Source organism: Nannobrachium achirus (genome assembly GCF_963921795.1).
Source record: "Nannobrachium achirus genome assembly, chromosome: 19".
Lineage (NCBI taxonomy): Eukaryota > Metazoa > Chordata > Actinopteri > Myctophiformes > Myctophidae > Nannobrachium > Nannobrachium achirus.
The window spans coordinates 40,357,056-40,384,608 of record NC_137826.1 but is presented as its reverse complement, the minus strand read 5'-3'; the positions used below and the strand labels follow the sequence as shown (position 1 = coordinate 40,384,608).

Here is a 27,553-nt window from a genome sequence, read left to right as displayed (position 1 = left end):
AAAACAGAAAATACACGATTTCCCACGGACAAGGCCAAGTCCAAGTCTTTGCCACGCACAGACTCGTTTGCATGTGTACAGTTATATTGATGACCCCTGATTGTGCTACAGCGTCAGTTGGGTAAAAAGTAGACAATCTACAAGCTCTTAGATTGCACATTTTTACAACACCGCCACACAATAAAATTATATTTTAACACGTACACATCTGTTCCTGTGCAGGTGGTGGAGCAGGAGGCGTAGGGGTGGGGCTAGGAGGAGGAGGAGCAGGTGGACTACCAGGTGAGTTTGACTCATTCATCGCTGCAAAAACATTGCTCGATATATTAGATATAATGACAGATGTAAAAGGTACAGGAATGTATGAATGGTGTCACTCTATTACTAATACTTTGTTTGTGGTTTTATAACAGTGGTATTCTCTATTACTAATACTTTGTTTGTGGTTTTATAACAGTGGTATTGTCCTTGCATTGCTTCAGCTACACAAATCACTGGTCATTTTAAAATGCCATAGTGTTCACATTAATTGTGAATACAATGGCAGTTGCACAATAATTGTAAAGTCCAAATCTGCTGGTTAGATCCAGGTGGAAGTGCATGTTATGAGTTCAGGTACAGATACATATAAGCCTACTTCACTGTGTGTAGGTAGGAGTTTGTATGATGCTGGCCGTAATGTGTAATGTGTCCAAATATCCAGCAGGAGGTGCTGTCCCTGGCTATGGTGGTGGCTACCCAGGTAATATTCCTTCTACAGCAACAATCTTACCCTGAAAAGCACAGTGGCATGGCGTTATCTGGCCTAAAGTCTCCTGAAATGATACTCTGGTATAGTGTACAAGCTCACAATGCGTGTGTTTTGAGCTTGTATATCAGCTATTTTCGGGCCGCAACTCCATCGTACGACTTAGTATAAATCAGGCTTTAAGTATGGCAGGCTGTTTTTCACATCTTTGCAGAGCCAGAGATAATACATTTAGAGGGTTGCATGTGAACATTGTGACGACAATCAGGTCTTTGAAGTGATTGATCAGATTCTTTCTCTTTCCTGTTATTGTTTCTCAGGAGGATATGCAGGGACTGGTCAGAAATGTAAGAAAGTGTTCTTTCTCCCATTCATTCATTCTCTCTCTCTCTCTCTCTCTCTCTCTCTCTCTCTCTCTCCTCTCTCTCTCTCTCTCTGTCTGTCTGTCTGTCTGTCTGTCTGTCTGTCTGTCTGTCTGTCTGTCTGTCTGTCTGTCTGTCTGTGTCTCTCTCTCTCTCTCTCTCTCTCTCTCTCTCTCTCTCTCTCTCTCTCTCTCTCTCTCTCTCTCTCTCTCTCTCTCTCTCTCTGTGTGTGTCTCTCTCTGTCCTCTGGGATAAACACGGTCTCATTAAATCTCATCTCTTAACAAACGCATACTGTGTTGACACATCTTGATTAATACTCATGCTCTTACATTTTTGCCTTGTGCAGAAAAAATTAAACTTGAACACCTATAGTTAGTGATCATATCACTTAAATGATGGGTTTGAATGTGGCATCAACCCTTTTGTTTGCTGACAATCCTCACTGGTAAAATCCAGATAAAGCAAAGCAGAAACTTCTTGTTACTAGTCTAGAGATGCAGAAAATCTATTAATATTACACAACTTAAATGTATCATGTGTGCCTGCTTGGTTTCCAGTGTTTGGTTTTCCTACAGTATTTTAATGGTTGCAGGGGTCATCGCCATGCTGGCTTGTGGTGGTTATTTTTGTCAAAATTCTATTTTTGCCAAGACATACAAAATGAGATGGCATTTGGTTCCATTTGTACACTCTCAGAGTTTTGGGGGTCCTTGCAAATAAAACATTTGAGAACCACGACTACTGCTAGGTATGACAGTAGTACAGTCTCATACACATTGTGAAGAAAACCCAGAGACATGACATTCAGTAATTGGTTATTATGATCAATATAAGAACATTTAAATGGTAAGTAAAAAAAGAAATGCTCAAATTTGCCATGGACAAGCCCAAGTCTTTGCCACGGACACATGTATCCATGTACGGACATGTTGATGACCCCGAATGGCTGGAATACTGAAATATGCTGTTCATCAAGGCACATTTATTTCTTCTCCATCGTGTTATTCTTTTTCCTTCCTGCAGCCAAAGCACAGAAGGCGGCCAAGTATGCAGCCATGCAGGGCCTACTGGGATCCTCTTACAGAGGTAACATTATTTAACATCAGCATACTGTACATCTATGTGTATAATCCTCCGTGTTAATGTAAAGCTATGCAATGCAATCCAATACCTTTTACACAAAGCTGCAATCCATTTTCTACCTGCGATTTCATTTTTCCCCGCTTTTTGTCTTCATATTTTTCAAGGTCTTAAAGAAAAATATATATTTTTGTTCGTTAAACCCATGTTTTCACAACAGTAACTTACAGACAAACAAATTAGCATAACATGGTGGAATTGTTTGCAGCATTGCAGATTGTTTTATTGATTTGCAGCTCTAACACAGGCAAATGGACACTTCCATTGGTTTCATTTATACACTATCAGAGTTACAAATTAATAGGCCTACATTTAATCTACAATCCGTATCTTTTAAGTTTTATCCGGTATTCCAACTGTGGTCTCCCAAGTTGAGTGCCAAAATTTCTACTGCTGAGCTAGGACAGAAAGCAAACAACCCCGCTTTCCAAGCAGAAGAGGTCCTACCCGACCACAGAAAAATGTCTCCACCACAGTTTTGTTAGTTTTATTGTATTTACATACATATTAGTTCAAGGATGGATTGCAGCTTTAACCCATTTACTGTTTACTTGTCAACATTATGGTTATGACTAGGGTTTGTAGTAACCAGTTGTTACAAGAGGAATCGCTTGGTACACGATTCATTCACACAGACATACAAAGTGACCAATGGTTTTCTGTGTTTTGACTGGTCTCTTTAGGAGCTGGCAAGAGGAGGAAGTGATAGGCCAAGTGACAGGAAGTGACCTCATTAAAACAGTGATTCCAGAATGTACTTTTTTTTTGTCTTGTTTTATCTGTTACAGAAGCTACTGTTCCCATTCAACGGGTTCTGTTTGTTAACCTTGTAGGCCTCTGTCAAATTAAAGACTAAGTTGAATGCTAAGCTATTAGATTCAACTCCACTGTAATATGTGTTTATTTGATGATTTTTGTGTGTGTGTGTTTCACCTCACCTGCACTCTTGTGCAGCTATCGGTCAAACCATGAATCCTGCTTTTGAACACTGCTTACCCAGAACTCCCTCAATCGGGGCAGTTCCACTAGACCTGTCGTTATGCTGAACTGAACATCCAATGTGCTTCTCTGAGGCTATAGGCTTTTATACACATTTGATTTCCCAATTGTCTGTCTGCAATATCGTCAACAGATTATCACAAATACTTGTGATGATGTCTAATTGTGTAATGATTGTGTCTAGTTTTCATGTTTAAGCACAAGCAAACCAGGCTAATCTGTCCATCTGTGTCTAGAGACAAAGAGAGAGACGGGTGCTGTTTTTGGGGAACTGTGAAAGTCAGAGAATAATATAATATATGCAAGGGCATTTTTATTATGGTGTGACATTTGTTTCAGACCGTTTCTCTGATACCTGACAAACTTCTGTACTGAAATGACCAGTGTTAATGGGTTACGGACCCTTACTGCCTCGACGCTTTGTAAAACTAGGGAGCTCATGCTTCTCAGCTTAATGCATACGCCATCGTATGACAAAGTATAAATCAGGCTTTAGAAGATGGGCTTAAACTGTAGTTGCTCTTATTAATGGCACTGTGCTATAGTACAGTATTATAACACCAGATGAAGTGCTACTCTTGTTTTACTTACAGTACATAATGATGTTGTCTATTTCTTAGTTTTTTCATTTAATGTGGATTTTATGAAAATTCAGCAGTGTCTACTTATAAGAGTTAATTGCCTAAATGGTTAACGTCCACCAACACCTGAGTATTCATGGTTTGAGGCTGTGAGAGTGGCATCATTTTGTTAACCTTGTGCCATTTAAAAAGTATCAGTCTTGTCTGTTTTAATTATACTGTGTGAAATCAAGTGTTTTGTAAGCACAGGTGTTCTTTGTTTTGTCCTACTCATGGGTATATCCTTTTGGAATGACACTCGTTATTAGTAAAGAGGACATGGTGACCTTTGCCTCTGGCTTGTATATTTGCTGTATGTGAAAGCTGTAGATTTAATCGAGCTAAATGAGAGGTAATGTTACGATGATATCACAAGATGCTGGGTTAAGATGACCTGCTCTGACTTAACATCGGGTTACTGTTGTATTTAACTTCTTGAACACTGACTGCAATATTGCTCTTTTCTCTTTGAACTTGACATGTTCACGTGTTTACTTAGCTTTTTAACTTATACTGAAACAGCAGGAAAAAAATACAATGCTCTTCTAGCTATTTAGTCTCATGTTAGGAATGTAAGCAATTTTAATTATTTTGGTTTTGTGTGTGTGTGTGAGTGTATGAGTTTTTAGCTTTTTAACTTGAATGTCTACAATGATAAAGTGGAAACGATGTGCTTTATTTTATCTTGTCCTTGATGATGCGCTGACATGGATGTAATCTGTGATATTGTTTGTGTAAAACATGTTCAGTGTTATGGAATATTACTTTTCATTGTGAGCTAGCATTTGTATTTTATACCAACATGTAGGCCAATTTGTGTGTTTAACAACTGCTATTGTCTGGCCCACAAAGAGAATGATGCACTTTTTTTATGCAATACACTATTTCTGACAATCCTTTCTAAGAAATAAACAAGTGACAAGTAACAGTTGTGTAAAATGTTGTGTATTCTCGCTCTCTCTCTCACTCACACACACACACACACACACACACACGCACACACGCATGCATGCAGGCAGGCACAGACACTTTTAATCCAGAATAATTTACAGTAAACAAGGACAACACAAGGTAATACATTGAATGCATAGAAATAGTCATCTAGGTGAGTAAACCAATCATCAGTCTAACAGTACAATATCCAAAGACAAAATCAATAGTCTGTGCATTGAAACTATACAGGCCAGGTCAACAATGACCTGGCATCTGCCTACAACATGCTATGTAAATTACATTTTAGCCTTTGCATAAGCCTGGAAGGTCGTCCAGGCTAGGCCAAGTGCTAGCCTCTCCCCCGCTCTGTCTATCTCTCTTCTCTTTTCAGTCCAGTGACCCTCTGCCTGGTCCTTGGTCTGACATACTGGAGCAGTGTGTGATTCCAGAGTCTGTCTGCTGACACAGTCTGGGGCTATTCTTAGATTTAATGTGAACTAACTTGCTTAAATGCAGTCCCAGCTACTGTACAGTAAATCTTATTTTGACTTACATATTACATACACTTTGAATCTAATGCCCTGAGACTTTTTATGTTGTTGCTTCTCATGCACTTCACAGACATACAGCAACGTGCATTACAGCCTTATAGACCAGACCCACTCACTGATATTCAGATGAGTGATTGCTCTTGTTTTATTTATCATAAAGCGTTTCAGTGGCTGTGATCATGCACTGCGGTTCTCATACTCCTCTCTTTCCTGGAATGTAATTCCCCCTCTTCATTTCCCTCCTTGTTTTGTTGTGTGTGGTGAATGAGGCTGCTGTTTGGAATAGTGTGGTAATTGGGGCATTCATAAAGAGATTATGGCTGTGTGCCTGCTTTCGGCTGATGGAGAGAGAACTGTTTAGTGTGTGTGCGTGCGTGCGTGCGTGCGTGCGTGCGTGTAATGCACACCTTGCACATCAGTGAACATGTGCCATGCCTTTGCAGATAACATGCATAAGTAAGGATACAGTATAGTTCTCTGCTCCTCTTGCAGCCGTGTACATGCTAGTATGCAGAGCAGGGATAGGAGTGTACTGTAACTCTATCTGGCACTTCAGAGTCTATTCACCAAAAGGGTAGAGGAGAGGTATAGGGTGGGAGGGGGGCTTCTATCCTTGGCTTGGTTTGCTTGCTGGTGACCAGCAGAGGTTGAATGGTTCACTGTCAGTGACCAGATCAAGGTGACCAACAGAGAGAGGGGAACTGGCTGGCTGTTACCAGCAGGACAATTGCCGGACACTTGCTGTCTGCAACCTGCAGATGGACACAGTCTGCCTGTCATTGACCAGCAGAGGGAGACTTGCTGTCAGTGAGTGTTGGAAGAGTGTCTCCTGACTCCCATATACAGCCAGACTCCATTCATTCTGCACAGACAGCACAGTATGAGCACATGGAGGTGGTTGTATGTGTGTGATAGGAGAACCAAACAAACACGCATGAGAGTGGCAAGCTCTGCTATTTGTTGCCGTAGGACTTTTCTTTCTTCTAAATCTGTCCTGGGACCTGATCTGACTTGAGAGAGGGAGTGAGTGTGAGTGACAGCTGCACTGTAGGAGTGAGGAGAACTGAAGGGGTCCAAAATATGTCACGACGGGACCAGAGATTCCGCCGAGGAATGAAAGGGAGGTACGATCCACCGGTATTGTCTTTGTACTGTGTGTGTGTGTGTGTGTGTGTGTGTGTGTGTGTGTGTGTGTGTGTGTGTGTGTGTGTGTGTGTGTGTGTGTGTGTGTGTACTGTGTGTGTGAATGTGTGTCTGTGTGTGTGTACTGTGTGTGAATGTGTGTGTGTGTGTGTGTGTGTGTGTGTGTGTGTGTGTGTGTGTGTGTGTGTGTGTGTGTGTGTGTGTGTGTGTGTGTGTGTGTGTGTGTGTGTGTGTACTGTGTGTGTGAATGTGTGTCTGTGTGTGTCTGTGTGTGTTGTGTGTGTGTGTGTGTGTGTGTGTGTGTGTGTGTGTGTGTGTGTGTGTGTGTGTGTGTGTGTGTGTGTGTTTGTAAGAGAGAAAGTGAGATGGAGATAGTAAGAGAAAAAAAGGTATTGATTTGAGATACTCAAGCCTCATTAGAATCAAATCATTTTACTCATGTCCCTCTCCTCTGCAATGTACACATACTAACTGTAGGTGTTTAAACTTCTCTATTTGAATACTTCTTCCATTACTACACATCCAATGTGAGCATGTACATCTTTGCAAATTGTTTAGCTCTTTTTGCTGTGCCATTAACGTTTTGGGTCAGTAATATTCATCTTTACTATAGTATACCATTTGTAGCTCCCACAGTTAAATTAACATTGATTTTATAATATAAATTGGGATCTAAAAGATAGAAATATCGTGCCCCCATAATAAATGGTGTCCCGTAGCCAAAAGCATGTCAAACTGGGGGTCCTTGAAATGAAAATGGTTGATAAACACTGCTAGTCGTAAAAATCTTATCTTATGGGGGTCCCTGGCATATCTTTTCAGATGGGGGTCCGCGGCAAGTATCATTTCATACATTATTTATTCTACTGTCAGGTGTCCTGATAGTTAACTGCTGTGCATCCCATAATATGACAGATGTTTTTTAAAGGAAGTCCAGCATGCAGGGAGATAACAGGGAGGCAACCGGAGGATAATGCGTCACCAGGACATGGCCTTTGACCTACAATGCGTTATGACATCATTAGTATAGTAAGGTTTATCGTTTTTCAACCCTGGGTTCTATTGTGTCTGGGGGGGGGGGGGGGGGGGGAGTATAAGGGGGAGTATAAGGACAGAGATGATGATACATCATAGCCAGAAGAGAGCCAAGTCATATTCTCAGAAATATGTAGACATAGAGTTCCCAAGAAGATTAATCCTGTGAGTCAAACTTGAATCAGAAACATGAGGTTAAATGCCTTCATTTAGTGGTCATCGACATGTTTACTTGTGGTTGGCATTTTTGTCCAAATGCAATTGTTGCCATGGACATAGAAAATGAGCGGACAATAATATTACCAGAAACACATAAAGAGCTATCCCTGAATGACAATAACAGGTCCGTAACAAATGGTGAACAAATGGACCAAATAGTGTCCATTTGGTTCCATTCGTACACTCTCAGAGTTATGGGGCCCCCTTGCAAATAAAATGTTTGAGACCCACTAGTCCTAATGAACTGCTAATGTGCCATACATAATGTCATAGTAAATCAGTGTCATACATGTTCTGAGGAAAACCTGGAGACTGACATTCTGTAATTGGGTATTATGATCAAAATAAGAACAATATAATGGTGTGTAAAATAGAAAATCTAAAATTTGCCACGGACACATTAGTCCGTGTACAGACATGTTGATGACCCCTGCAGATTATTTCATGCCTGGATGGTGTTGAGTCCAGATGTTTCAGACTAATGGCAGATGTGAGGATGATTATGTCCCACATCCGTCGCCAAAGGCAAAAAAGAAAAAGAGAGAGAAAACACAGGAGGACAGAAATAAACGTGCAGCTGACCGCAGACAATGCTTCTTAAACATGAATCTCACTAAATACTGCAATAGAAATACAGTTCCGCCAGAGTTCCTTGTTTCTTTTAAAGCCTTTAACACCAAAACCCCAAGCAGGATTGACGATTCAACATGTTGGACCCAGTCAGTCACACTAACCATGCTTCACTCCATACTGTTGCCTGGGTCCATTTTGGTTCCATTTATACACTACACACTCAGAGGCCTTTTCCACCGGCAAAGCCCGGTTCAGGTTCTTTCTCCCACCTATGGGATGAACCAGAGGTGAGCTTTTCCACCGAGAACTGAGTTGGTTCCGAACCGTAAAAGTTGGTTCGCGGCCGGTTCGCAAAAACGAACCAAGGTTCCAAGAAAGTTGCCATCCCATAGGCGGGAGAAAGAACTCAAACCGGTTCATGTATTTTGGGGGGGGGTTTAAGTGTACAGTTCCTCATGGGATTTGTGATACTTGGTAGAGTAACAGAAGTTTTGTGATAACTAACTTCTCTTTCAATTTTGGATTGAATTTTTACAAATTACAATACACATTAAAAAGACACATTGGTTTGTTCTGAAAACAGATCTCATATGAGAGGAAATATGTGTCTCCATCTCTTCCTCTCCTGATTTTCAATTGTTGGGCAAAGTTTTTCATTCTCCATTGTGAGCGTAACATGGCCTTAACAGTCTGGCCGAAAGGAAGCATGGACCTTTACTCTGTCCAGGAAGTTGCCTCCCACTCAAGGCGGTAGTGTTGGAGAGATAAGAAAACTGTGCAAAATATGGCTTTTATTCAGTTTTTTAGCCATGTAACGGTGCTTGGAAAGATTTCAAGCAAGGGGCTTGTGTTTGGTGTTCTAGAAGGCTGAACATGAATGCCCTGTATTGTTTTGTAGTTAATGAGACCACTGTCATAATGCTTGTACTCGAGTTCATATTGTTCCCTTCAGGGCCAAAATTCATGAAGGGAATGGACTGTTCCCTTGGCACTGACTTTTCTATTAAGTCATAATACTGTTTGGTCACAGATTGTCTGGTGGGATTCAATCCTACAGGTCCAACCAGGGCAGGGAACAATACGTTACGTTATCACCATGTGAGACAAGTCACAGTGTTTTTACGTAAGGGATAAGTCTGGCTCAGCGGTCTTTATCGAGAAATAAAATACAGACATGCTGATGGTTATCAGGCCGAAGGGATTTTATAATGGATAATGACCGCTTCGATAATGACCGGTGAGCCAGACGTTATCCCGTTTATTACACGATTACTTAATAAATAAATTAATAATTTGACTCAAAAGTAAAAAAGTATTTCCTTGCTTACAGTAGTGAAAACAAGAAAGTGTTGATCAAATAGAATCCATTTTATGTTACTGCATCATCTATTTCTTGCTTCAGATATTTCTTTAAACATTCTTGAGAGCAACGTTTGATTTGGCATGTTTGATCGGCCTGTTATAGAGCGGAGCGGTCTGTTATTTCTCAGGATGCTCTGATTCTCTTTCACTGCTTTTCTTTTTGTAATTTGTATTTGTAAAGTTATATTCTTACATATATTCTTCAAAAGGTGGGTTATCGTTCATTCATAGCATCGGGTGGATACCGTACCTCGTATGTCCAATACGGCTACTTACCCTGAATCCTGATTCAAAAATCATAGAAGTAGCAAAACTCAAAACAGAGCTTGCATTTTGCTATACTTTCATGACACTGTAGTATAACAAAGTATGGCATTAATTTACAAAAAAAAAAACATGAGGTTTCTGCCTGACACCAATGCTAGATATTGTTTTCAACATGTTGTAGTTGGGTAAAGGGGGTACTTTGATCCAGAAATCAGGAAAAGGGGCCAAAGAAGTTTGAGAACCACTGCTATAGGACAAGGAAAACATAGAGAAGATGCTTATTTTGACATGCATCACGAGAATGTTTGGAGCATAACTGGATTTCCTTTGGGGATATCCTGGTGGTTTAAGGCTGTGGTAATTAACTACATGAAACCTACTAGCTGCCCTATTCTGTGTCAAACATTCAGAGAAAATAATATCTTCAAGCTTGTTGTTGCACTGTATCGCGTTGTGAACTTGTTGATCTCGCTGTGAGTGTAGAGGGAAAAAGGAAGAGGCCAAAAATAAAAGTGGTTACGTACTAGACAAATTATTGAGCACAAATTCAGGACCTGTTGAAAGTTTCTGTTTGTCTAAAAATGACACTTTTGTGATTAACATTTGGATGCTGTTGTTCAGACACGAAATGGATAGTTTTGAAATGACAACTTGATGTTGTCATCTAAAAGCAACCGAAACAAAGCTAAAAATGAAAGCAATTATCTGTGGTCCGTTGGTTTTGTTATTGTTTTTCCTGTTTTTGGTCGTTGTTAAGACATTTGTAGTTTTGGTTTCTCTTATTTAGGTAAGAATAGGATTTTTCTTTTGGTTCCTCTTATTTAGGTAGAGAAAGGTATCTGCAATGAAGCAGACAGCCCGCAACACTCCAAGTTAGATGAAGGCTTTTAGGTGCATGGCTCAGCGTTGCATGACAAATGCTGAAGAAGACCGAAGGGTCGAAACGCGTCCGTTGACTACACTCTGTCCATTGAGGTAAATAAAATCATGTAAAAAGGAGATTCCTTGAGTGCTGGCGACTACTTCTTTCTCATCCTCTTATTTAGTTAAAGATAGGATTTTTGTTTTGGTTTCTCTTATTCAGGTCAGAATATGATTTTTGTATTGTTTTTTTTTAGGAGATTATGGTCCCACCCTGGGGTAATGTTCACATGTTGTTGTTTTTTTTAATATTAAATATAAAGTTAATCCTTGACTTTGTGGATTTGAAAGCTGTGTGGCCTGACTGGGAAGGAGGGAGACCATTTGTTAGCTTACACCCAGTGACCCTATTGTCTGCACCCACCTGATCCTGTGCATGTGTACAGTATGTATGTATGTCCGTTTGTGCGTTTGTGTGTGCCTAACAGTAACAGGTGCCCACCTTCCTCACTGTTCAGTATGTTCCATCATTAATTGCACTCATCTTGCCCTCTTGTTTTAAAATAATGTCTGATACTGTACCGCAGCGGCCAGAGGGACTCAACCACCGAGAGGTACTCCGGTGGTTGGAGTCCCTCTGGCGTGTGTGTGGGGGTTAAGAGTCTTATGTGGAGGTGGGTTTCAATACTGAATGACAGACTCTTGTGCCCATTGAAGCCACACTGTTGAGAGCTTGACCGGAGGTTTGAGTGGATCTGGTATTATAATCACACTAAAATAATGGATTTTATTTTTTTTAGAATGTATTACAACTATCAGAATCACAATACATTCTGATCCTGGCCAAAAACAAAGGTCAGTGAGTGACCAATCTGGCTAACCGTCGTCGAAGAAAAGGGAATTCCCTCTCGGTCTGTTCCTCTTCCTCAGAAGCGTAAGCTATTTATCAGAGGCTGTCTCGAGAGATTAGTGACTGGCAATTATGAGGTATTACTCATATATACATGACCTTATAAGTAGTTAATGTTGATTATTGTTATAAAGCATTATTAGTGATTGTACTTATGAGTGTATTATCACTGTAATTAAGTACTCATAATCAAATTAATTTGAACATGTTGAGCAAGTTCTATCTTTTTTCATGAGTGCTTATAACTGTAATTAATGTTCAAAACTGTTCAAAATGATTCCCCAAAATGTTTTATTCTCTTTCAGTCCTTGTGTGCGTATATGTTTGCTTATTTTTTCTTTATTATAGTTGCCAATGCTGCTACAATGTCTGAAGAACCGACCAAAAATACATTTTACTCTGTCTGTCTGTCTGTCTGTCTGTCTGTCTGTACACAAAAGTTAACAAAGACCACCTTGAAACTTTATACAGAGATGTGCAGATTATGTTGCATTTATACTTGACATTCTAAGTAATTATAAAATGTTTTGTGTATTATGATTATTATTATGAAGAATTGTTTGTGGGTTCCTAAAAGTACAATAATACAGCAGATTAGAATGCATAACATCCATATAAAGTGTTGCTTATTTTTACTCTCATCTCCTTTATTCCTCACCTGTTTCTTTCCCTCTTGCTATCCCAAGGTTTCTTCCACATTCCATTTATTCTTTGTTTATATCCTGTACTCACTAACGTAATACTTACACCACAGGGATCAATGAAATCCTGCTGTATCTTGTCTTCTCTCATGCATATCCTCTCTGCACCACCACATGTGTTTCCTGTGTCAGGTGTTGTGAGTGCGGCTGCATCCTGTCTCACTGGTACTATGAGAGAGACGGCCAGCTCTTCTGTAAGAAGCATTACTGGACCCGCTATGGAGAGCAGTGCCACGGCTGCAAGGAGGCCATCACTACTGGACTCGTCATGGTAACCTTTTCATCATTTATTGTAACCACAACACGGATATGCTGGGGGGATGGGGAGGAATCCATTCCTCTGCTATTGATAGCCCCCCTCCCATTTGTATCGCTGGTGGGGATTTTATAACTTTGAGACAATTTCTTAATGTATATTTATTATTTATGTAGGCCTATATACACATTTTAGCTGTCATTTCCCTCTATCAGCCACTATAGTGTTGTGCTGGGGTGTTTCCTTGCAGGAAGACACATCCCTCTGGCTGTATTTTGGTTTTGTTCCACTGTTTATGTTGACATTCTACTGTTTATGCTGACATTCATCTCTTGCAGGGACTTCTTTGTCAGTGTAAGGGGAAGGGAAAGCTCGGCCAGAGCTCTTAATTGCTCCTTTTGAACTTCAAAGGGGTTGTGCACTGAGTTGAGTTGAGTTGATTGGGAATGTGTTTTTACACTTACCTAGTTTCCCTTCAAAACAAATCTAAATTTGCTACATTAGCTGATCTACAAGCTCAAATGTCACAGGTGAGCTTGTGGGGGCTACCATTGCATAGTCATAAATAATAGACAAAGAAATTCTATAAATGGACCACAATCCCTGTTTCAAAAGATAATTGAAAAATGGTGTCACGATGCAATGCATTAATCTACTATTTTTACATTTTGTACAACATAATATATATACACACATTTCAATAAAACAAATACATAAAAAAAACGTAATCAAGCGATTACTCCAGTACGTTATCTTTAAAGTATTAATTTGACGGAGCAACTCTCAGTTTTGACTCAAGTACTGTGGTTGATAGATACCTTTATTATCCCACAAGGGAAAATCAGTCACCCAGAGGCGGCACAGCAGTTAAGGTTACAAAGTTGTGTTGTGTAAAGCAAATAAACAAGACGTATCAACATTAGCCTTCAGCTGGTAAACAGGGATAAAACCAAATAAAGTGTCCACATAACAGTCGTGCTTCATATCTAACCGTTATCTCGTCATAACTCAAATAATAATACTCATAATACTGCTAATAAGTGCAGCCTACTTATAATACTGCTAATAAGTTCAGCCAGTGTGGCAATCAAAAAAGTGTCCATTGGTCAAAAGCATTAGAAGTGTCATGTGCTCAAAGCAAAAACAGCATAAAAACAGCACAAGAACCCCCTACTCCCTAGCACATGGGTGACTAACAGGTCATTTTGGCCGATTTTGAGATTGCAAAGTGCAATAACTCTCCCCGTGAAGGTCTCAGAAATTTCCCCTTCCATGACTTTTCCTAAATACTCAAGATATATGTTCTCGTTTTTTTTCCCCTTCTGAAACATTTCCTAGGTATGAAATAATATACATTTATACCACTCTGACTGCATTTATAGGTCAAATTGACACGTGCATTCTTTACATTTTTTGCCCAGGAGAGCAACACCTCTTCCCCCCCTGCCAGCCGGGGTTCTATTGTCAATAGAACAACAGACAATAGAACCCCCGCTGGCAGCAGGGGAGGAGGGTGTTGCTCTCCTGGGCAAAAGGGGAGAGAATTTACCTGTCAATTTGACCTATAAATGCAGTCAGAGTGGTAGTTTTTTATTTTCAGTCACCCGAGTGCTAGGGAAGTCATTAGAGGTCAGAGTCTTGAAACAACAATTTATCATTGTGTAGTCAGTCAACCATAGAGTAAACTGGACCTCACTCTACAAGCTCAAACCTTGCAGTTAGCTTGAAAGGAGTTACCTTGCAGTTAGTGAACTATTACAATGTTTAAACCAAATCCAACTATTGCTGCTTGTTCAGAAGCTTTCTCCCACCACATTTGTGGAAAAACCCTAACAGTATAGCAGGCCTTGAAGCCTTAAGTCTACACTAAGAACTTGCATAATTCAAAGTTTTGATTTGCATTTTTGCAAATCAGGTCAAAGCTGCCCTATTTTCTTTGGCGTCATCGTTGCTTTCATCTATTTTTCTTTGAGAAAGTTCATTATTGTTTCTCAGAAAGAGGGCAGTCTGATGATTCTGAGTGAGTTCAACCTAATTGCCTCATCTGCACAATGATATGATATTTTTTCAAAGACTACTGAAGAAAATGAGACACATCTGTTGTCTACATTTCTTCTTCTTTCTTGTCGGATCTTTACGTTAAGTACTATAATATGTAATTGAAACAGTTTTTTGGATTTTGACTGGATTTCTTTTGTTTTGACTGTAGCAGTAATGCGATTTAACCTTCTATGTATATTGTTTTACTCCTTGCTTTCTCTGTCTTCCCTCTTTCTTCTCACTGTCCACATTCCAAAAAAACATTTAAATGAAAATGATGTACTATTTTACTACACTATTGATTAATTGATTGATTGAATACTTTATTAGCAGTTTGCATAGGAAAAGCACAAGACAGTATAGGCCTACAGTTCAGATACACGGCCTACTAATAAGATTTAAACCCAAGAAAGCTCTAGGCCTATGGCTTGTTTAAATTGGGGTCCTGTTGTACTCAATTCGTAGAGAAATCAGTGCCAGAATCAGATCCACAATTTTTTTGTTTTCAGTTTCAAATGTCACATGTAGGCGGCTATAGAAAGCCCAATCTCTCTGCCTGCTCTTTCCTTTGCATTACGTCATCCTTCCTGTGTGTGTGTGTGTGTGTGTGTGTGTGTGTGTGTGTGTGTGTGTGTGTGTGTGTGTGTGTGTGTGTGTGTGTGTGTGCGTGCGCGTGCGCGTGCGTGTGTGCGTGCACGTGTGTGTGTGTGTGTGTGTGTGTGTGTGTGTGTGTGTGTCTGTCTGTCTGTTCACTGTGTGTAGGTTGCTGGGGAGCAGAAGTTCCACCCTGAGTGTTTCACATGTAAGAGTTGTGAAATGTTCATTGGAGATGGAGAAACCTACACGCTGGTACAACACTCAGAGCTCTACTGGTCAGTATAACCTCAGTGTTCATTTCTATTTCTTTTTCCCCCTTTTTTATGTGCTCAGACTGCTCACAGTCGCACACCCAAACACACAAAAACACTTTTGTAACTTTGTCACTGCTGACCCCTACTGGTTGGTTTTTGAACCCTATTCCTCATACAGTAGTTCAGTGGTTCTCAACTTGTGGGTCGGGACGCCCAGGGAGGTCCCCATATTATTTTGGGAGGTCCCCAGATGATTAACTTAATGTGCAACATTGTTTTCTCACTCCACAGTAAACAAACCAACATAAAGTTTAAGTGTATAGAGGGTATCTGCCCATTCGTTTTAATACCTCTAAAATGACAAATTAAACATCGGCCTATTAGAGTCAGAAATTGTGAAAATAGCAGATCTACATGCTCACAACGTGAGCATGTAGATCGGCTATTAGAAACCGTGTTATACAAAATGTAATGCCTCAACTCTTAGTGCTCGTAGGGTGGGGACTGGGGAGGGGGTCCCCAGTTAAAATATGATTTTTTGGGGGTCGCAGCCTGAAAAGGTTGGGAACCACTGCAGTAGTTCAACACCCTTCCTGACAGGCATCCTTGACCTGCAAGAGTCGATGGAGGCAGCGTGAATGTTATAGTGCTACTTTAACTCTGACAGTGTAAAAATGGACACATGCATACAGGGGATTTGGGGCCCTCAGAGATTACTGTAAGATACATTATCTCTGAGGATTTCATTGTGTAGCAAGATGGGTCAAATGGAGGAGAGACGTGTCTAGCCACACAATGACATCCCATGTCTACAAGTAGCCTAGTAGCATAAACTGCAAAATCCTGAGTATACAGTGGACCTTTATTACAGGTCCATTCTTACACTCTCAGAGTTAAATTAAACATTGAGGATTGTGCTGTGTACAGTATACGTGTGTATATCAGAGGCTACAAGACTCATACTTGTCTGTCTGCCTGCAGTGGCAACTGTTTCTGCCAGGGCATAGCATCCTCTGCAAGTTCGAAGACAGCATCGCCACTGACCAGCAGTCCCCACTTGGTGGCGCTGGTGTCACTCCCTCCCCGTGCCGATGGCAGACGAGGGCTGAGTGTGGCCACGGAGCTCAGCCAGGAGAAATGGCCTCTGGTCACCGTGACGGAGTGAGTTCTCTGCCTGTGCTTTGTTATTTCTTTGTGTCAAACCTTGAAGGGAATGTTACAGTAGACATTACTAGACAACATTCTGTCAAGAAACGGCAGGATAGGAAACATTCTCATATGACATAATTATACCAGTAAAGCAACCTCGCCCTAAAGGGGCGAGGTCGTGCCATGTCATGGGATTTGATTCCCCTGGCATCACAAGGATCTCCATATATAATAAAAGGGATTTGGTTCCCCTGACATCACAGTGATTATATATTGGCTTAATATTGATAACACCAGGGATCTCCATATATGTGCATAAAAGGGATTTGTTCCCATGGCATCAAAGGGATCTCCATATCTCCATATATGGGCAAAAATTTTATTTGGTTCCCCTGCCATCACAGCAGGGATCTCCATATATGGCAATAACAGGGATTTGGTTCCCATGACATCACAGTGATGTCAGAGCATGAGAGTCAATCAACAAAAAAGACAAGCGTTACCCATACAGACAGACAGACAGACAGACAGACAGACAGACAGACAGACAGACAGACAGACAGACAGACAGACAGACAGACAGATACAGTCAACATGTGACGGTTCTGATAGTAAACTGCGACCTACGGTCGCAATAAGATAGTAACAGGCTTACACTACAGTAGCCAATATGTGTAAGGAAAATTAAAGTCCCTCAAAAGTTTTTCATGAAATATCAGTGGTCTGGAATTTACTAGTCTTGCATAGCCAGATGATTAGAGCTCTCCGCCTACCAATGCCTCGGGTAACATCTATAGCTGCTAGAACCTCAGCAAGAACAGCAGCTACAAGTATGCCTCCTGCTTTGGCCTCTTGTCTCCTCTTACTTCTTCTGTCCCTTCCTGTCACCCCCCGTGTTTACTCCTCCTCAGCCTGGACCCGACCGTCCTTGGCAGCGACCTGCTGAACTCCATCCACACCGGTGACCGTGTGCTGGAGGTCAACGGCATCCCGCTCCGCAATGTCTCCCCAGATGAGGTATACCGTAGCCCAGGGGTCTTCAGCGTTTTCAGGCCAAGGACCCCTTAGCTGAGAGAGAGAGATGAAGCAGGGACCCCCACAACCTTATCATGGATTCCATATAGTTTCATGGTTTGACAGCATGATCATCATTATATTTTGGATTCATGTTAATGTGGGTTTTCAGATATTTAACCACTTGAACCGTCAATACTTAATAAACTTGACTTTTCACTGCTCTTTTCCCCCTCCAAAGCTTTTTGCCAAAAATAGCCGATCTACAAGCTTGTTGTGAACTTGTAGATCTGCGATTTTTGGCTAAAGTTCTCAGAATATGCCAGGGTTCAAGTGGTTAATATAAAAAAGGGGGAAAAGACAAGTTTCTATCACACATAGATTTGGAGGACCCCCTGTAGTAACTCTGAGGACCCCTAGGGGTCCCGGACCCCCTGTTGAAGACTCTGCCGTAGCCTAAAGTCGATTAACATCACTGCTCTATTTTGACGATAGTGTCCGATTGAACTTTAGAATAGATGAGTGCATACATAGACGTGCTAAAAAAAAACATCCCCAGCATGAGCTCTGACCAGTGATCACCATTGGTCTGTGACCGCTGTCCGTTCAACTTCCAGATAAAGTGTGTGATCCAGGACACCAACAGACCACTGCAGCTGACAATAGAGCACAACCCTCAGCCCGCTGTAGAGACCAGCAGCTCCGCCGGCGGTCCCCAGGACACCGACGCCACCCACTCTGACCTCACCCGCGTCCACGACGGCCTCGGCGGGGTCCCCAAGCTCCCCAGCGTGGAGGAGGAGGAGCCCAGTCCTGAGGATGGGGAAGTGGCCAAGCAGCCTCACATCAGGATGTCTGCCCCCGTATCACCTCAGCATCAAGGAACAATGGAGAGGCGTTCAAGACATATCCTGTAAGATTCCTGGCTCTTTCATGTGGTACTTCTTCCACACACGCGCACACACACACACACACACACACACATGCCCACACACACACAATACAAAACATACATTACAATTTACAATCTTACAATTTAGGCATTTAGCAGACGCTTTTAATCCAAAGCGACTTACAATAAGCAGGTAATTACATCAATATAATAAGCGAGATAATATGTCAGTACATCAACAGCAATACAACAAATGCATAGGAATATTAATCTAGAAAAACAATAACATAGGTAGACCACGCAGCTACAGTAAGCAGTAAAACAAACTTTTCTAAAACCTAAAAATGCTATCTAGCTTCATGTGTGGTCATCGAGGGAAGGGGAGTGTTTTACAGTAGTGCTATGGGTTTAGGTGGAGTCTGAAGAGGTGAGTCTTCAGTCCACGGCGGAAGCTAGGGAGTGAGTCTGTAATTCTGCAACATTGTAAAGTGCGACATTACCCACTTCAGCCCTATAGCTTACATGAAAACAGCAGATCTGCTATTTTCAAAACAATTTTATGTACATTTTGTACATTTGAAAACTTGTGAAATGGGACATTCTGCATAATGCATACTTTCTACTTTTGGTACTTTAAGAACAGTTTAATAATAATACTTTTGTTCTTTTACTCAAGTAAATTTTGAATTCCGTACTACATTGCAGCATTGATACTTTCTCGTCTCTCTGTCAGGCGTAGCTGTAGCATAGACAAGTGTCCCCTCCTGCCGGGCGCTATGCCCCTGCTGTCCCAACGCAGGGACATGGTGCGCTCAGAGTCTCTGCGTGTGGACACTGGAGACAGGAGCCACCGCATCTTTAGATCCTCAGACCTCATCCACGGCGAGGTGCTCGGCAAGGGCTTCTTCGGACAGGCTGTCAAGGTACTGCTGGCCAGAATGTTAGAGAGGCAGGGGCTGAAATCTCTAAAAGGGCCTTTTGGTGAAAATATTGAAAATAGCAGACCTCCAAGCTCACAGGAGGTCGGCTATTTTCTACACAGAGAGCGCAATTCTTTCAACATAAGATGCTGCATTCAAGTTCAGTAGAGTTTGGACAAGGCAATTCTTGAATGCTGCCTTCAGGTATGGCATGGAAAGAGGACATTTACATTCATGGTCTGGAGAGGGCACTTTTTTACAGATGGATAAAAGGGCAGGGGCTCTAGCCCCCTTTGATGTCTAGGAGTGCGCGTGCCTGCTGCTGGCACAGCACAGGACAGGGCCCTTAGGAAGTTTATAGATGCTATGATTTAACTAATTTGAAACCTTGCACTCTAGTAGTAGTAATACGTCTGCCAACACAGTGCACTTTTCAACATATACACTTTCCACTGAGATATATGAGTAATCATGTAATTCTGACCTTTAACTTGATTGTGACCTCGACCTAGACCCAAAAGTTATCTCTTCGAGGCAGACATTATTTCGGTAACTTTATGGCCTACAGTGGAAACGCCTCTGGGGCTTTCTGTGTTATCCTTTTAGCATAACCTTTGACCGTACCACCTGTACTGTAGTGGTAACAATACTGCTAATAAAGTATTCAATCAATCAATTAATGATTCAAAAACAAACAAGCAAATTGAAAGGGCCAAGGTGTGAAATGCCATGTATTAAATCACTAGCTTCCAATTATAGGGTTTGTAGTAACTCATAACGGCTCATGAGTTGCTACAGGATTCCATCCTTTTGGAGTTTTGTGAAATTGTTGTTATTTACACCCTATGCTTGACTGTTGGGTGTTTATCTACAACTGGGCAGGGTCGTTGTATAGTATACCTGCTAGTTTACATAATAATGCAGCATATTGTGACAGCATTGTGACATAGCTGCTTCTGTTAAGGTAACACACCAAGAGACTGGAGAGGTGATGGTGATGAAAGAGCTGATACGTTTTGACGAGGAGACACAGAAGACCTTCTTGCAGGAGGTAGGTACAGTAGGTTACCTACAAAAGATGAGGTTGGAACTCTCAAACCTCAAGATGGAAAACAGCCCCAGTATGTATAGATGTATGATTCCTCTGCCTTTGTACAGGTGAAGATGATGCGTTGTCTGGACCACCCCAATGTCCTCAAGTTTATTGGTCTCCTTTATAAAGACAAGCGACTAAACTTCATCTCAGAATATGTGCAAGGAGGAACTCTCAGGGAGACTATTCAAAAGATGGTGAGGCTGCTTTTTAATCTTGATCCACGTATTATCAGTTGTGTTTTGGAGCCATACTGTATGTTACAGTATGACATTCTCTTCATCTGTAGGACAGCGATTTCCCCTGGAACATGAGAGTGAGTTTTGCCAAAGACATAGCAGCAGGAATGGTGAGACACACCTATATCTACCTAATATCAAAAATGATGGTTATCACTAAAATGATGCTTTACTTGTGGATCAGGATACTATGTTCCATTTTGCATCTTTCTTTCTCAGGCATATCTACACTCCATGAATGTCATCCACCGTGACCTGAATTCTCACAACTGCTTGGTCAGAGAGGTAGTGTACCGCACTAAGGTTTCATTTATATCTTGTTGTGACACAATTAAGTATGTTCAACGACAACAAAAAAGTTAGGCTTTGGCTTTTAAATCTTTAGGCCTACTTAAAACCCATCTGTTCTCTATTGCTTTTAGTTGTATATATATAGCTCTACTGTTCTGTCTTAACTCTGCATATTTTGTTCTGTGTAAATTAATTTTATTTGTTGATGTTTCTTTATTGATGCTCTGAATTCCTTTCCTTTTTTTTAACCATGTTCAGCAGTTAGGTCAGCTTTGGGCTGTTGTAAATGTGTTTTTTTTTTAAACAAGTCACCGAACCCCTAATTTTCGGCCAAAAGGAAGAAAAGACCTCTGGGAACTCTGAACTGCTGAACCCCTAATAGCTCCCCACTGAGTGCTCGCCATCTGCAGGGTTAAGCTGTAAAAGCAACTTTCCTTCTGTCTCAGAACCAGAGCGTGGTGGTGGCAGACTTTGGGCTGGCCAGGCTGGTGAGGGAGGACAGGCGTCAGGGTAGGACCCCCTCCCTGCAGAGACCCCCCACAGGGGGTGGGAGACTGTCAGAGCTCCGAAGACCAGACCGCAGGAAACGCTACACCGTGGTGGGGAACCCTTACTGGATGGCTCCCGAGATGATCAATGGTGACTACCTATAATTATTGTTAGTGTCCACTAGAGGGTGCTGTGGCACAATGTATGGCCAATTGGCACTTCCACAAAAATAGCCTTTCACCAGTGATATATATCAAGATTAATCGCTGTGATGTTCTGATTCAGAAGCTATCTAACTTGAGTGCCATGGCTTCACTCCAGTTAATCTTTCCAGATAAATGAGAACAATAAATGGTCCCTACTCAGTGAATTAGGATTAATAAAAGTCCTGGTTGACACTTGCTTTGACAATGTAAATGTATGTTTTCTCATGCCAATAAAGCTCCTTTGAATTGAATTGACAGCATCCTTAGCAATTGGTTAAGTAAAACAAAGCAGAAAAGTAGAAAATACTGGTAGCGCATATAGGGCCTTATGTACCTTCATCTCTGCTGTACACCTCCAGGGAAAAGCTATGATGAACGAGTGGACATCTTCTCCTTTGGCATCATGATTTGTGAGGTAGGACCACTTGACATCATCCAGAGACAATGATTCATAATTACAATTTACAAGTTAAGTATTTAACAGATGCTCTTATCCAGAGGGACATACACATTGCGTGATCAGCGTAAATGTAATGAAGAACACGGAACAGGAAAATTGTTTCAAAAATAGAGTACAAAGCACAACAATTAGAACATCAAATCTAGCTTCTATGCCATCTAAATAACATTTGCATACTGATTCAAAGAAAAGCTCTGTTACCTTTTGTGAGTGAAAGAAAATAGCATTCTTTTATTCCACTGTGCATATTGATATACATTTTAAAAACATCACTAAGTTGAATATTTTCACTGTTGCGTTGTGCCCGTCTGTCACTGTGTCTCTCCAGATAATAGGCAGAGTGAACGCAGACCCTGACTTCCTACCTCGGACCTCAGACTTTGGGCTGAATGTCAGTGGTTTCCTGGAACACCTGCACCCTCCAGACTGCCCCTCTGCCTTCCTGCCCCTAGCCGCCCTGTGCTGTGACCTGGACGCAGATACACGGTACAGCAGCCATTCTCAAAATATTTAAAACAGGGGTCTTCAACAGGGGGTCCTCAGAGTTACTACAGGGGGTCCTCCAAATTGTCATGTGATAGAACTTTTTTCTTCTTTTCTTATACTAGAAGCTGCGTCTAGTCGGCGACCTGGCCAACTCGGGAACGATGTAAATAGAGAATGAATGCCCCGCCCTTTAATGCAAACCCCATTATACCTGTTGTCATAGGACCTGTTTTGACCATCTGTTTGCCTGTGTCCATTTATGCCCATATATGGAGATATCTGTATCTGTCTGTCTGTCGGCGTCCATTTTATGTCCATATATGGAGATCACTGCAGATATAGTTCTGGGTCCATTTTATGCCCATATGCCCATATATGGAGATATCTGTCTATTTGCGTCCATTTTATGCCTGCCCCACCCTTTAATGCAAACCCCAATATACCTGTTGTCATAGGACCCGTTTTGACCATCTGTTAGCCTTTGTACCCTTTAATGCAAACCCCAATATACCTGTTGTCATAGGACCCGTTTGGACCATCTGTTTGCCTTCTGTTAGCCTTTGTCCCCACCCTTTAATGCAAACCCCAATATACCTGTTGTCATGTTGTCATAGGACCCGTTTTGACCATCTGTTTGCCTTCTGTTAGCCTTTGTCCCCACCCTTTAATGCAAACCCCAATATATGGAGATCTCTGCACACACAGTGCCGGTTGCGGAAAACTCTGATGTCAGACATCAGCTCCGCATTCGGGGATTCATTTTATGCCCATATCTGGAGAACGCGCGTGCCGGTGGGAAGAACGGTTTCGGGCGGCCCAGCGTCTAGTCGGCGACCTGGCCAACTCGGGAACGATGTAAATAGAGAATGAATGCCCCGCCCTTTAATGCAAACCCCATTATACCTGTTGTCATAGGACCTGTTTTGACCATCTGTTTGCCTGTGTCCATTTATGCCCATATATGGAGATATCTGTATCTGTCTGTCTGTCGGCGTCCATTTTATGTCCATATATGGAGATCACTGCAGATATAGTTCTGGGTCCATTTTATGCCCATATGCCCATATATGGAGATATCTGTCTATTTGCGTCCATTTTATGCCTGCCCCACCCTTTAATGCAAACCCCAATATACCTGTTGTCATAGGACCCGTTTTGACCATCTGTTAGCCTTTGTCCCCACCCTTTAATGCAAACCCCAATATACCTGTTGTCATAGGACCCGTTTTGACCATCTGTTTGCCTTCTGTTAGCCTTTGTCCCCACCCTTTAATGCAAACCCCAATATACCTGTTGTCATGTTGCCGTTTTGACCATCTGTTTGCCTTCTGTTAGCCTTTGTCCCCACCCTTTAATGCAAACCCCAATATATGGAGATCTCTGCACACACAGTACCGGTTGCGGAAAACTCTGATGTCAGACATCAGCTCCGCATTCGGGGATTCATTTTATGCCCATATCTGGAGAACGCGCGTGCCGGTGGGAAGAACGGTTCTCGAGATTCACATACATACATACACATTCACAGAGATTTTTTGTTGACTCCTGGCGTACGTGATGTCAGAGCCTTTTATGAAGTGATGTCACAATGAGTCAGCGATTGTGCCGATTTCCTCAGGAACAGCCTGATGTTAACAATCAGCTCCGCGTAAGGAGATTCCGAACGTTTCGCGCCACTTCGGGAAAACCGCATGCCGAGTCGGGCCGAGGCCCGGCACTGCACTCCGCGCCGCAGCGGGGAACGCGCGTGCCGAATCTGAAGCCGGTGGGACGAACGGTTCTCAAGATACGCGGATTACAAACAAACAAACAAACAAACAAACAGACAGAGATTTGTCGCATTTATAGATAGATGAACTGCTTGATCCCTAGCGCCCATATTTGGAGAACTTGAGCCAAAAATAGCAGATCTACCAGCTCACAACGCCTCACGTTGCGAGGCGTTGTGAGCTTGTAGATCGGCTATTTTCGGCAGAGAGGTTTGGTGTAGAGGGGGAAAAGAGCAGACCAAGTACAGGACGGTTCATGTGGTTAAATATCTGAAAACACAAATTGACATGAAACCAAAATACACTGATGATTGTGCTGTCAAACGAAGAAACTATATGGAATCTATGAGAAGGTTGTGGGGGTCCCTGCTTCATCTCTCTCTCAACTAAGGGGTCCTTGGCCTGAAAACTGATTTAAAATATTAAAAGGTTGGAGATAACTCAGCTAAATGGACTGTGGTATTGAGGGGGGGAATCTTCCATCACATATTAAATATGTCTCTCTCTCTCTCTCTCTCTCTCTCTCTCTCTCTCTCTCTCTCTCTCTCCCCAGTCCGTCCTTTGTGAAACTGGACGAGTGGCTCGAGAACCTACTGATGCATTTGGACATTGGCCTGCCTGTGCTGTCTGAGTTGGAGCACCACTGCAAGGCCTTCTGGAAGAGCCAACACCTCGAACACACCCTCTCATCCGACCACAGCCAGCAGAACCACAGCTCTGACGCCCCCGGTCTCATTTCAGATAACTCCCCTAGTAGTAGTCACACACAGCCTAGCTGTGGTGGTCTCGCCGAACTGTCCCAGCATCGAGACGAAAACGTCTTGACCAACCACGATCGACACATCAGCCACAGAGACGCTCAAAGCAATGGCAACCACGCCTGCTTGAACGGCGACCACGAGGAGGACTGTTGCTCACAACCCAAGAACCACGAGTGCTCTAAAGGTCACCTGATGTCCATGGGCGCGGATTCAGACAAAGAGCAGCAGGGTGAAACTTTTGAATACAAAAGCGGACAGTCAGAGCATCCGACGGCCCCGCGGGAAGCCTCTGAGTCGCAGCAGGTCCGCAGCCCACCGCCGGGCCGCCCTCACAGGCCCAGGAGGATATGCAGGGTTTTGTGGGACAGAACCACAGACGAGGATAGCTCGTTTCTCTGAGGGCTAAAAGCCTGATTTATACTTTGTCATATGCCACTGCCACAGACTAACAATAGACGATCTATAGCTTATATAGCAGGGGTTTTCAAAGTGGGTGACGGGACCCTGGGTGCCGGGGTGCCAGTCCAAGGGTGCCGCGAGATCATTTGATAATATTTGGAATTTATTTGGACACTTAGAAATATTTAGTATCATTTTAACTTGAAGTACAAAGTTATTTTCAGTCAGTTCTAACCAAAATGGCTATTATCTCAACGTTTTCCTCGCAACATAATCACTAAAATATCGTCACTGTCAGGCAGAAACCTCTGTCACACAAAACTAGTGAAAACAGACGATCTACAAGCACACAACGCCTCGCATCGCGAGACGTTGTGTGCTTGTAGATCGGCTGTTTTCACTAGTTTAGTACATTTTATAGATGATAAATACAAAAAGAAAGGTTTTGGACACAAGGTTTCCACCCGACAACGACGATATGCTATAAATATAAGGTGCTGGGAGTGAAAATTATAATGTAGGGGTGCCCTGAGACAAAAAAGTTTGGGAACCCCTGCTATAGCTTATAGATCGGCTATTTTGGCTATTACTCAGCATAATAGTCTACTAGCCAGAATGTGAACCCGGACATATTGAGTACAGTAAGGTTTTATGTTAGAAATGTTGAGTATGGGTCCCCAGCATGTAGAAACTGCCGGATGCTAACTTGTATATGTTGAGCAATTTTCATAATCAGCCGCTAAAGTTGGTGTCCCATTAACTTTACATTACAGGAAAAATAAGCAAAAAAATAATCTGCTTTAAGTAGCATATGAGGGGTCTAACTAGGGGTATTTCATGATTCTGAATCCATTGCAAGCATCCGTTTTGCATGAAAAACATTCCTTGGGCTAAAACGGACCCCAGAAACATGTGAAAAGTGATGATTCGGCACTTTTAATCACTAAACCAAGGCCGATATTTCGCCAAGGAATGATTTTCGTGCAAAACGGATGCTTGCAATGGATTCAGAATCATGAAATACCCCTAGTTAGACCCCTCATATGCTACTTAAAGCAGATTATTTTTTTGCTTATTTTTCCTGTAATGTAAAGTTAATGGGACACCAACTTTAGTGGCTGATTATGAAAATTGCTCAACATATACAAGTTAGCATCCGGTGGTTTTTATATGCTGGGGACCCATACTCAACATTTCTAACATAAAACCTTACTGTACTCATGTCCGGGTTCACAATGGGGCTCAATGGGCTGGCAAGCGGACTATAACATTATAATAGGCATAAGGTTACCTCAGATAGATAAAGACACAAATGCACAACACGCAAGCCACGTCAGCACTTTCTCCTGTTGAACCACATTATTCTTGTTGAATATTGATGTTGAACATAGATGTCACAACACCACTGAAACATAAACGAGGCTTTAGAGGAAGCCAGCTTTACCAGTTTGTTTTTTTGTTATGGACTGACTGTAGGATATATAGTGTATTATGCTTTCTCAAAGTCACCTTTTCAAATAACATTTCAATAGAGGTTTTTGTGAACCCAGGATGCTCAATGACATCAATATACCATAAATGCATCAAATATCAAAATGATTTAGAAGGTAAAACAACAATGAATGTGTATGCATTTGTGTGTATCTTCTGACACTGCTGCTCTGTAAACCAATAGGAAAGCCTTGACTTAAAGCTGTGAAAATTCTGCACTTTATAAGCAATTTGGATTCAGTAAGCCTTATTTGATGGCCCTGTACCTGTATTTTAGGCAATATCAAATACATTGGGAGGATTTGTGAATGTTTTCAACT

The 27,553-nt window shown here is 41.9% G+C and overlaps 1 protein-coding gene across 1 annotated transcript; it reads left to right on the top strand.

The window, feature by feature from the left end:
* Positions 1-6,436: 6,436 nt before the first annotated feature.
* LOC308304836 (LIM domain kinase 1-like) lies at positions 6,437-25,742 on the top strand (the record flags this gene model as incomplete). Its single annotated transcript, XM_080749464.1, has 15 exons — positions 6,437-6,480; positions 12,560-12,698; positions 15,486-15,595; positions 16,556-16,735; positions 17,635-17,740; positions 18,355-18,650; positions 19,363-19,552; positions 20,514-20,600; positions 20,708-20,839; positions 20,932-20,991; positions 21,101-21,166; positions 21,619-21,811; positions 22,227-22,282; positions 22,656-22,813; positions 25,136-25,742. 15 exons carry the CDS (start codon positions 6,437-6,439, stop codon positions 25,740-25,742), a joined length of 2,424 nt encoding a protein of 807 aa, XP_080605590.1.
* Positions 25,743-27,553: the final 1,811 nt, after the last annotated feature.